The sequence below is a fragment of the Lemur catta genome, chromosome 3 (assembly GCF_020740605.2).
Source record: "Lemur catta isolate mLemCat1 chromosome 3, mLemCat1.pri, whole genome shotgun sequence".
Lineage (NCBI taxonomy): Eukaryota > Metazoa > Chordata > Mammalia > Primates > Lemuridae > Lemur > Lemur catta.
Window position 1 is genome coordinate 38,898,499 of NC_059130.1, and position 12,753 is coordinate 38,911,251.

The 12,753-nt window shown below is 43.2% G+C and overlaps 1 protein-coding gene across 1 annotated transcript in view; it reads right to left on the reverse strand.

Moving 5' to 3' along the window:
* PAPPA2 (pappalysin 2) overlaps positions 1 to 12,753 on the reverse strand; it is a 297,907-nt gene that overhangs the window by 53,086 nt on the left and 232,068 nt on the right. The window contains exons 17-19 of the mRNA XM_045547292.1: positions 3,328 to 3,496; positions 1,790 to 1,925; positions 139 to 248 (exon numbers count right to left, since the gene is read on the reverse strand). Coding sequence (XP_045403248.1) covers positions 139 to 248; positions 1,790 to 1,925; positions 3,328 to 3,496 — 415 coding nt within the window. The remainder of the gene's footprint in view (positions 1 to 138; positions 249 to 1,789; positions 1,926 to 3,327; positions 3,497 to 12,753) is intronic.

Consider the following 12,753-nt stretch of genomic DNA (forward strand, 5'->3'; position numbering starts at 1 on the left):
CGTACAATAAATGAGACTTGATCAGACTCCTGTCTTGTCTCCATTTCTCGCGTCTCTTGTCACCCCAATTCCCACTCCCTCTTCCAGGGTCCGCATTGACAGTCCTGCGGGTCAGGACAAAAATGTCCCTTTCCTCACCTGGACTTTGACAGGCTCCATCCAGTGCTCCAGAGTGTCCACAGTGATGTTCTCAGGCAGCGTCACTGGATCGCTGGGAGGGATTATGCACGACGGGGAGCACACTGCACCTGAAGGGACAGAAATTTATAGCACAGACTTGAACTTTGCAGACCTCAGTCTTTTTCATCCTAGAATCAATAGCTTTGATTTTCCAAGAGCAATTTCTCTCTAATTGGGTCATCACATTATGATGGTTACAGGTATGGATGACATTCCTCTACTGTGTACCTGTAGGGATACTTTCACACTAATTGGTAAAGACCTACTGCTCCAAGCTACCTCCCCTTGCTCCAAGTGCCCTGTCCTCTGCTGGGTCCAGGAAAAGCCCCCGACTGGGATCCCTGAATCTCTGCATGATGCAGCAATTGAAAGATTAACTCCTGGTCTGGCCGACCTCCACAACCGCACTCCAGGACTCCAGCTAGTCAAAGTCTATCCTGCTTGGCTAATGCCTTTTTAGTATATTTAATACCATTCCTGCTTATGTGATCTTCTGGAACCTCACAATTGCACCAACCACTGCCTAAGAACTTGATTAGCTGGGGGAAAAATGGCTCAGAAATCATGAAATTACCCCAGGAATATCTTCTCTGTTGCTGCACTGAAGATCATTACATTGACAACTAAGAAACTCATATCATTAAAAGAAGCAACAGAAAATCAGAAGCAGAGACTTTGGCCATGTGTTGGTCTCTTGAAGGAAAAATCTCCCTCTGTTGCCTTGCATGTGTCTCCTAAAGTTCTATTCAAAGAAAACACACTGTCAGGGTTCTCTATTTTCTCATCTATAGATTTAATGATTGCCAAGTTCTTTTCAGCTCTCACTATGTTTCTATGTCTTCCAGTGACTTTTAAAGTAATAAAAAGAACTATATCTCTCTTAAGGACTCTGCATATGTGAGTATATGATATTTTAATGCAGAAATTAGGGGCTTGGAGAATGAGAAGCTGTTCATGAAACACCACTCAAGAGGCATATCTGAGCTCCCTGATACTCCATGCCTGACCACAAGACATCACAGTGCAAACACCACCTTGAAGTTGGTAAACAGCCATTACAGAAACTAGTGAGGTTTCCAATGGATGCAAATTATACTCACTGGCATTACACAAGTTAGAATGTCCTACAACATTACTCCCTGCCAGTGCGATTCATAATTTAGAAGTAATCTCATGAGGTTTGTACCAACTGCAACTCTTTTCTATTATGCTTGGGGCCAGCCAGGGCCAAGTTGAGTCAGCTCTGGCCACAAAGACCTTTAATTGTAATTACTTAAATATGAATTTGTCCACAGGCTCTGGAGCCTAGTTGCCTGTAGATAAAGAGTGGCCGAAGAACAACGCATGCCAGTGCAATTTCAAATTGTCCCTTCCAGGAACTCCCCGCTCTGGGAGCAACCACAGTGAAAATGGAGGAGCCCAGCACACATGCCATATGCGGAAATCCTGCCACAAATCCATCCACTCTCAGCCCTGCAAATTTGCCATCAATTTCATTTTTACTGCAGCAGTAAAAGTTCGGACAGAACAGTGTATGTAATTCAAGACCAGCTAGGCCTAATAAAAGGATGATCTGAGAACAGACTTCAACATTCCTTCCCATCCTTACCAATTCCATATCCCTGTTCACACTTGTATTCCACTAAATTCAGCTCTGAAGGGGGTGGTGGGCATTCCCCTTGCAGGTTCTCACACAACTTGAACTCCTGAGTCCACAGTCCCTCTTTCGTGCAGAGGATGGGAAGCTAGAATATCAAAAGGAAACAACATCTTCATTACTGTTTTGTTACCTTCATTGAGAGCGGGGAAAAAAGTGGTCTCATTAAATGGTAGTGTCTCCAAATTCTAGAACCTGAACTAAAAGACACTGTTGAAGCAAACTGTGCTGTTATTGACAGGAAAAAAGAAAGCTAAGACAATTCTTTGCTTTGTCCATGTGAAGAAATCATGAACAATTTTTCCATTAATGAAATTTATTAGCAGTGTATTCTCCTTTGGATATGAGGGTATAATGAACTATCAACCATAGCCCATGTATTCTGAGCTACTTTTGAAATTTTTTCCCAGATGGTATTGTCTTGCATTGATTCATCCCTGCTATCACACAAATACTACATGGGGCAAATGTCAGATTTTTTTCAAGATGAGTTTCACCAAGTGAAACCAATTCATAATTTTCCTAATGGTGTGGGTTTGCCTCCCTGCTTGAATGGACACACCATAGTTGCTTTTGATCTCACCAAAGTTCTAGTCCCTTTCTCTACATGTTGGCTAGTTTGTGTAACTCTTGGCTTCATACCCCTGATAACTGCAAAGTATTCTCTATCTAGAACACAGAGAGTAGCACAAACTCACAAAACCCAAGAAAGTAATATTTTAGAAATGTATTAATAGACAACCCTCCCTTCATCTGTCCGACTCCTGCATTCCTTAACCCATCAGTGCGAACAGATGCATTTGATTTCTCAGGGGTCTCATTTTATGGCATATTCTTTTCACATCTGTTCTGCCATGCTTACCTTGGAGTGCTGGACACGAAGATAAAGACATGAGTCACGGGAGAAATCAAGGTCATTGATCTTTGTCTAGGAAGTCTGCTTGACTTCCTGTCTGATGTATGTGTGTGGTGCTTGAGAAGATTCTAAAATAAAATTGATTTTAGTCACACAACCACGATAAGACTGTGGTTTTCATTTGAGACCTGTTGTGCCAAAAATTCTAGGGAGGATAATAGTCAAACAGCACTTTCAGCTTTGCTGAGGAATTTGTGTTTCTGTTCAGGACTCTGTTCTGCTAAAAAAATTATAATACTAGCATTCCTAGCCAACTTATATCAGTGGCCATGCATGAGAGGAGATCATATTGACAAATCAGGATCTCAGCATTTTTTGGAATGTACCCAGCTATGCTACCCATTGAGTTCTTCTTATCTCAGAGGAAGTTCTGAACTTGGAGGGGGTATTCCAAAAATATGGTATCTTCTGAATTTCTTATCAAGTAACAGCTACATTCCTGGTTTGAATCCCATCTTAGTAAGTCTCTGCCTGTTAGGATTCTTTCAGATCATTTCTACTCAACATTCTTGGATTGACCATCAAGATTAGAGTGTAGCATGATCCAAAACAAAGTTCAAGAAGTCTTCCTCACCTTTTTACTTTCCTTGTTACAGTTGAGCACACACTGGCTGTCCAGGTTGAAGCCATTGGTACATTCATACATGCCTTCAAATACAGGAGATGGGGGCTCACACACCACAGGGGTGCAGCTGCCCTGCTCCCAGACTCCCCCTTCCAGGCATTGTATCTTCAAGAACTTGCTGAGAAGACATAAAGCAAAATTAGCTCATCAGACTCCTTCAAGGAGGCCATGAGAGAAGACTGGATCCGCAGCAATATATGATAAGAATATGCAAACAGGCAGGGGAAGATGGTTCTTATTAGCCAAATGGCCCTCCAACCCAGTCTAAGTTATGGCTAAAAATAGTAATGTTCATTTATTAGTGTTGATAGTAGTAGGTGCTATATAGAAATATCTGATATATTACTCTCAGGGGGGTTTGATAAACAGTGCAGCATCTAGATTGTTTATAGTCAGGTTTTCTTTGAGATTTTCATCTTGGAGAAAGGTCTCACATCTAAGTATACTGGGAAATGCCAGGTACCATGGAATACAGAAAAGGTTATCACACATTCAGGGGGCTAACCAGAAGTGATTTAAGGATCATCAATGTGATACAGCAACAGAATTGATAAAGTTGTTAATATTTATTGATTCTTCAGACAAGGGAGAAGATACAGCAATATGAGCCTTCTTTTAAAACAGAGACTCTTAATAACCTAGCTTTCCAAAGGATAATAACCTCCCTGAGATTACTATAACTGTTTCATTTGTTTACAAGTTAATTTTTCCTTGAGAAAGGTTCATACCTTTCACCAGATTTTCAAAGCAGACATGACTCAATACTGCCCTGGAAGAACTGTCCCTCTTCATGCACAGGCATGACCCCAGCCAGAGAGCCTGCCTGTGGTGTACACTGGAGTCACTGGAATTAGTGCTTTTGCTGCTGTGAATTCCATTCCATTCCCCTTTTTACTCACTGTAGTTTGATGGTGCTTTCCATTTTGCTGTTTTTATATATCCACTTCTAATTTCAGAATACTCCGGGTTACAGATAAACTTGTGATCCTAAAATATAAGTAACCCTTTGGCCACTGACCCTTTCATCAACATGGCCTTAAATTGCCATTTTCTAGTGTCACGATGCGATGCCCCTTTTAAATTTAAATATGCCTACCATCCCAACTGACTATTGTACAAGGCCTCTTGTGTTCCTCCCCAGTACTCTAATCTTATGCTAGTGTAGCATTTATCACATGGTCTTATAAATGTGCATGTCTGTCTCTCCCACTAGATTGGAAGCTTCCAGAAGGCAGAGGCTGTGTGGTATTCCTGTTTTCAAGTCCTAGGAATTAAAATAATATCTGGCTTATAGTAGGCATTAAATAAATATTTGCTGAATTGAATCACTGAACTGAAATTAACAGCATGGTAGGCATGTTGCAAGGCACATTCCATATAGTATCAAACTGAATCATCATAATCTTCCTAATGAAATAGCATTTTTATCCCACTTGATAGATAAAGAAACACACTGAGAGATGTTAAGTAAGTTGTCCAAGATCTTACATCACTAAATGTACTTGATTTCAAATAATTTTAATAATAAAATATTTTAATAGTTTAACATATTTTAATATCTACTTAGAAATAAGTGGAGTGTTTTATTTATTATTAAATAATTCTTTAGATTCATACCTTTATTCCCTGGAATATTGTAGGATAGAAATCTGATTTTTATGACTGGAATTCTTTAACATCATAGTCTATGTGAACACGTACCTACCATGTATTAATAATAAATACCATTTTTTAGCTATATTTTGGTGTTTGGCAAGACAATTTACATACATTATTTTGTTGAATCCCCAGACAACACTTAAAGGTACATGTGATTATCCACACTTCAGAGAAGGAACGCAAGCCTGAGAGAGGTAAAGGTTGTTTGAAAACCCAGAGTAAACCCTGCAAGCAGGACGTGGACCTGGGTCTGCCCACCACCAAAGCCCGTGGTCCTTCTGCGTGTCAGGCTTTACTGCTCCTGGTACGTGCCAAAGTTTTAGTAACAGCATCCTCATCCTACCCAATACCCGGGTGCCCTCTGTCTAGATGCTACATCCATAAGTGTGGCAAAGAAAGAAGCTTCACTTAAAATTTTTGCATTGAGTAATGAATGGCATATAGAAAAATACACAAATCTTAGTACACGACACAAGGAATTTTTACATGTGAATACAGCTGGATAACCAGTACTCAGATCAAGATACAGAACGCTCCCAGCACCCTAGAATTTCCCCTTGTGTTCCTTCCCAGTTAACCCTCCTCCACACCCCCCCAACACACAGCATTCTGCAGCACACACTCTTTTGACTTTCATCAGCATGGATGTGTTGTACCTGTTCTTGAACTTTATACAGATGAAATCACACACTATGTACTGCTAGTATATGGCTCCTTTCCTTCCAGGAAGATAACATTTAAAAATGTCTTCCCAAATCTATTTTCAATGAGGGGTTTTCAGTTCTTTTTTTTTTTTTTTTAACTATAACGAGGCTCATTTTTGCCCTTCTCCTAGATTGGATATTTCACTCTTCCTTCACACGACAGAGTTCATATCCTCCCAGGGACTCTGTTCTTTCTACCACCTCCCACAGATAAAAATGCTTCCCTACCTCTGCTGAATTGACATCCCCCAGCAGGAGTACCACTGACACCAGGGGAGAGGCAAGGCTGTAAAAACCTTGCATGTCAGCACGGTTATAAAGGAAAACTCTTGCTTGGCCAGGATGATAATATTTTTACTTCATGTGGTATTTTTCTCTGAATTGGTTGGAATACTTCGACCATGGCAATAGTCTTCCCTTTCCTTGCCCAGAGTAAAGCAGCATTCAAGAATGCCGATTTCATATATTTCCTTGCCAGTTTAATAACTTCAGGGGTGAGGGTAGAGAGATCAAACTTGGATGGGGAGGAGTGAGTTTGGGTGGTACTCAGATGACGTGACAAGCCCTGTGCTGCCAACCACCCGCCGTGCGGGGAGGGACACCGCTATAGGGTGGCAAGGGGTGGGGCTCACACTGGGGCCCTGCTCCCCAGAGGGGTACTACGGCGGGGGTGTGGAGCAGCTGGGACAGTCCTGATTCCCTGGGAGAGCCGATGTCCTTTCCACAGGGGTTCCTATGCCCCCTTGGCTCCACAGATCCTCCTTCCTCATGGCTTCTTCTCCCTAGTAGGGAAGATGGCCTTGTGCTGCCATTTCTCCACAGCCTCGCCCCGCCTCTCTCTCTCTTTGCCGGAAGATGGTCTTTAAGTCCCGCCCCCAGCCTTCGCACGGAGCAGTCGATTGGTGCAGTTCCTCACGGCCAATAGCGAGCGAGGGCTGCCTCCCGCCGCCTGACGCGCAGGCCTGTCAATCCCCACTTACGGGGCCAGTCTTTAGGTCCCATGGTATGTGATTTGGAACTTAAGTGTCATAGGGCGGTTCTGGCAATTTTGTTCCAAAAGAGACTGTGATTGTGCCAGGAATTCAGAACGTCCTGGATTCTTCCCAGTTCCAGGAAATTTGGTTTCCCCATAGAGTCCCTGAGGGGGACTGAAGCCTAAATCTTGCCACCCATCCTGCTCAAGTTTCAGTAACTTAGTGTTAGGGACTGAGTGTTTGTGGTCCTTCCCTGACAAGGGATGTGGTAAAATCCTAACCCCCAGTGTGATGGAATTAGGAGGCGGAGGCCTTTGGGGGTGATTAAGTCAAGAGGGTGGAGCCCTCATGGTGGGATCAGTGTCCTCACAAAAAGAGACACAAGAGTTTGCCCTCTCTGAGCTCTGCCCTGTGAGGACACAGCAAGAAGACAGCCATCGGCAAACCCGGAAGCAGGCCCTCACCAGATGAGGGATCTCCTTGGTCTTGGACTTCTCCACTTCCATAACTGTCAGAAACAAATGTTTGCTGTTTAAGCCACCCAGTCGATGGTATTCTGTTACAGCAGCTCAAACTGACCGAGACATGGCAATGGCAGGACTTTGATTTCCAGCGGTGCCACAGCTGTGCATTTCTTCTAGTTTGGTGATGTTGAGGAGGGACAGTCTGAACTCTTAAGATAATTAATGAAAATAATTCCTATAAAGTGCACGAATCAAGAGATTCCTTGAATTCATGAAGTGAGTAGATTTGCATTTTAAAGAATGATGGCATTGGATGCTAGACCAGTAAACACAGACAGGCCCTTACCAGAGCAGATTCCAAGACTTCTTTGATAGCCTATGCCAAGTACCTTTCACATAGAACATTCTACCCACTATCAGCACCCTTTATAGTCTTCATGCCAGTGGAGTAAAGGAAGCTAAAACATTTCATTTTCTAACCAGGAAATCACACACTAGTAACCTTGAGGTCATTTGCCCAATGTCACACAGCAAGCAAGTCATTGGCAAAAGCAAGAATAGATTTCAAAGTTTTCAAATCGTAATATAACACACTAATCATTTGACCAGTGGTTTCCAAGTGACATTTGTAGACCAGCCCCATCAGAATCATGTAGGAGCCATTTGAAAAACCTAGATTTCCAGGCCTACTGAATTAAATCTCCTGGGACTGGCCTAAGATTCCGTATCTTTAAACTTTCAAGTAGTTTTTATGTGAAGCCATGTTGGAGAACTACTAAAATCTATGCTACTTTCCCTTGCTAATAAAAATAAATCACAAGTGTGGAAACCAGAGAGCAAGAGCATCTACCAAAGCTGTAGCTGCCCCGTTTGGGCTTTGCTAAGCATACGACCTTCTGGCTAGGGCTTCAGCTGGGCAATCTTGCTCTCTCATTTCTTATTCTGTAAATGGTATTATGAGGAGTTGGGGTTGGAGAAGGTTTGAATTTATTTTCCCTCTAAATTCTCCAGACAAATCACCACAATTTCTAAGTTAGAAGGTGCTTTTTCCAATTTCCAGAATGTGTGGTATCCACCTCATGCTGAAAACCCAGTCTCACTCTTTCTGCTTCTTACATCATTGCCAGAAATAAAGATCTTGTAATCAAAACTTGGCTGAAAATTTGATTGATGTTGCTCGAGGCACACATGGATCTACCCATCCTTCTATCACTACTGCAGGGTTTTCAAAAGTAATATTTAGTTTCCATTGAAGAAAATAAAAGTATGATTTGTTGAGCCCAAGAGAATTATCATATCTTTGTCGATCAAGGGCATCTGATGTCTCCAATGGGTAGTCACTCATGAATATTTAACAATAACAGAAAAACAATAAAATATTGAGCTGTGAGGTACGAGGCATTGTGTAGGAAAACATACATCTATACCATTTTGTCCTCAAACCCACCCTGCATGATGGAGACTATAATGATCTGAGTTCTTGATTCCCACATCCCCACATACACTCCTCCTCAATCATCCCCAGCTCCGTAAATAATACCACCATGTACCCTGTTGCTCAAACTTTAAACTTAGGAGATATCATTGACTCTACTGTTTCCCTCAGTCTTACCTTTTCCTAAGCCCCCATTTAATCTCATCCAATCTTTTGGCAAGTCTTGTTTCACTTCCCAAATCTTTCTGGGATTTGTTCCCATACTTCTACATCTCCACAGCCACAAACACTAGCCAGAGCCACCATCTCTCACCTCCAAACTGGACACCCCACTTCTCCTCTGGATCCCTTCCCATTAGTTACCAAACACTAGTCAGAGCAAACTTGCATAAGCATAAATAAATATATTTTCCTGCAAAGAACATTTCCATTGCTTCCAATTGCATGAAAAATGAAATCCAGGTCAGCACAGTGGCTCCCACCTATAACCCTAGCACTCCTGGAGGCTGAGGCAGGAGGATTACTTGAGGCCAGGAGTTCGAGATCAGTCTGAGTAAGAGTGAGACCCGGTCTCTACAAAATACAGAAAAAACTAGCTGGGTGTGGTGGTGCACACCTGTAGTCCCAGCTACTCAGAAGGCTGAGAAGGATTGCTGGAGCCCAGGAGTTTGAGGTTGCAGTGAGCTATGATGACTCCACTGCCCTCTAACCAGGGTGATAGAGCCAGACCGTGTCCATAAAAAACCAAAAAAACAAAAAAATCAAAGTTCTCACTTTAGCCTATGAGGCTCTGTGTGATCTGGCTCCACTGTCTCCAAGCTCATTCAATGCCACAGTCCCCTTCTTTAATGAACTTTACCCACCCCAGACTTAGAATCCTCAAGCACAACCTGAGATCTTCCCTGCTGTAGGACCTGGGTTCCCTTCTCTCTGCTAACAGTGCTTTCATTTTGCTCTTCTCCTGATTGGCTCCTTCTCTTTCTTCCTTTCTAAGAATAATTTTCACCATCCCAGAGCATTCTTATTTTATCCTTCTTTTTCTTTTTTAATCAAAGCATCCATATTCCTTTCATAGACTGTATTCTGTGATTAATTTTGCTTATTGGTTTTACTCATTTATTGCCAGTCGCCCTACACAGGAATGTGAGCTTGGTGAGGGCAAGACCTCACTTGCTATTGCCCAGTGCCCAGCAGAATGTCTGGGACATGATAGGTGCCAACAAATACTGGTTCAATGAACGTAGAAGTGTTTATTTTATAAATGAGGCAGGTGAGATCACCTAGGGTTACCTAAATAGTTAATGGCAGAGCAGGGATTTGTACTATGATGAGTCTGATGCCAATTCCTACATCATGAGGCAGAAGCAACTGTATTCCTAGAAATGGAGCTATCACATAGAACGTCCCTGAAAAGGAGATGCAAAGGAAAGAGGCAATTGCATTATTTCCATTACATGGATTAGGAAACTGAAGCATTAATTTGTTAAGTGTTTTGCCTGACAAAGGGTCAGTTTTTGAACTGAAAATAAAAGCCCCTTTACTCAGAGTACAGTCTAGTGAGCCCTTTACTCCTCACAGTGTGGTACCCAGAGGGGCAGTATTAGAATCACCAGAAAGCTCGTTAGATATAAACCTCACGATCCACTCCAAACTGACTCCATCAGCAACCACAGGTTAACAAGATCCCCAAGTTTGAGAAGTAGACCATTTTAAAAGACATGGTCCTCTACCCAGCCCCACATAGAATCAGTAACACTTCCAAACCCGATGCCAGTCTTCCTCTTAACAAACTGTGAACCTGGTTTCTCAAGCCAGTATCCTAAATGTGGAGCAGGCAACCTTCAAACATGACTAGCCCACAGCTGATCATAGTTACTCTGCATGCTCTGATCCCAGGTCTCTGACGCCCTGCCCTAGCCCTTTCTACCAGACAAGAAACTGCATCAGCAGGACCACCCAACCAGACATGCTGGCTTTGGCTTTCCACTCTTCTCTGACTCAAGACAACAAAATCCCTTGCAAAGGTCATCTCCCATGTAAAAATCGAGTCTCTCTGACAGAATGAGCAACGTGCTAACTCCTAAAAGTGTGTGGACTGTTCTACTTTTATGTCCCACCCCTCACTTCTATCTTTGGACTTTCTGCTGCTGCATCTTAGGTCTCCAGATTGGCAGGTGCAATAACATCCGGTCTCTAGGTCTAAAACCCCTACTTCAAGTTTGGGTCTTCTTCTCTATCTTCCAGTGCTGCTGTCTTAATTGTCCATGCCACCCTTCCCAGACTCTCTCACTTCAAGTTCAGTGGCTCCCACTTCAGCTCTTTCCATGAGTTTCTTGACCTTTCTTGCCCAGTCTCCATACAGCCGACAGGGTTTTTCTACCAAGTATCCTCAGGTTACTCTCCAAATTAAAACCAACCTGAGGTTTCTGCAATGCATGTGATTTAAACCCAAACATATACAACAGGCAATAGCATTATTCCACAAAACCCTAACATCAGTTTCTGTCAGTGCATATTGGAAGAACTGGAGATTACACGGAAATGTAGGGGTGAACCAGACCTGAAATATGAAAACATTTAATAGCAGCCTCTTGCCTTCTCAATCTTTCACCATTCAATTTTCTGTCCATTTATACGTTCATTCAAAAAATATTCACTGAGCACCTAGGATATGTCTGTTCATTATATTAGGTCCAGCAGTTATAGCAACAAATAGAAATACTATAATAGGGCCAGAATACTGACCTGTGGAAGCCCAAAGAGGGAGCCACCAACACTGCCTGGAGAAATGAATGATATTGGGAAAGGAACACCCTGAGGGGGATCCTTATGTTGGGAGAGGGAGAAGGGCCCGCTGGGCAGAGGAAACAGTACAGCCAAGAACCCAGGGGCGTGGCAGGCAGTGCATGTTCAGAAGTGTAATGCAGAAAAGTGTGCATATCTGTCCGTCTCTCTCTCTCCTCCGCCCTCCTTCCCTTCCTCTCTTCCTCATCTGGGGGAAGAGTCAGAGCAGGGGAAGATCCTGAGGGAAGTCCAGAGAGACAAAATTCTGGCAGAAAAGGGCAAGAAACTGTACACATTCAATTTCAGAGGGCAGCATTTGCCATTTGTAAGAAATTCTTTTGCCATTTTCACAAAATTTTCAGTATGAGAATTCCTGTAGGCACTGTTCTAGCCCTGATCGCGGTCTGTCCAACTCACAGACAGGTGTGATAGAAAGTGCCCCCGGGTCTATACACCCAACCACACCCTCACCTGGAAATGAACCTAATCAACCACTGCATGTCACTGTTGCTCTTTGAGAGAGTAAAGTCCTTTGCATGGTCTCTTGTCCAGAAACCACAGCCATGATAAGACCTGAACCCACTAATATGTTATCAGCACCTCTGGAAAGCTGTGGCACATGTAAGGACTTGGAATGTAGACAGGTGGATCCTAGATTTGCTGTCTTCTGACATCACATCCCTTGATGTGAGCTGGAAGGAAAAGGGCTGATTAGCATTTCCTTGCAGGCTTTTAGTGGCTGCAGTGAGTGATTCCCCTTCAGAAGGAAGTGTGGCAGAGAGGCTGGAAGCAGACGCTTTGTAATCAGGAGGCTCATGCCAGAACGCCAGCCTCGGCTCTTAATCAATCTCCCACTTTAAATAAATTACTCAACCTCTCCTGTCTTTAGTTTTCCTATCTGAAAAATAGGGATAGTCACACATTCTGCACAGGCTCATTAGAAGATTACACGGTTGGCGTATTTCAAGTGCGTAGCACAAGGAATGGCATATGCTCAGGGAGCTGCGGAAACTCCTAGCTAGCCCTGACGCCCGGAGGACCTGCTCGGCCACACATCGGCCACACTCGTCTCTCCCTCTGTGATTCGTAGGGAATGTTAACATTCTACTCAGCCTTCCCACCCTACTTAATTCTTCATATCTTTGTTCCACCCAAAATCCCCGAGGAGACAGTTTGTCAATCAGCTGGGCCTGGACTGACCCCATAGCCATAGAGCAAAGGCAAGGTCACAACCAAAAGGTTTACCCACCAGGCTGAAGACAGGGTTAGCAGGGGCCTGAGACACCGGTGGGGTAGGAGAAAGGAAGATAAGAAGGAGCATCAGGGAATGAAGTTATGGATTGAGGAAAGTCCTC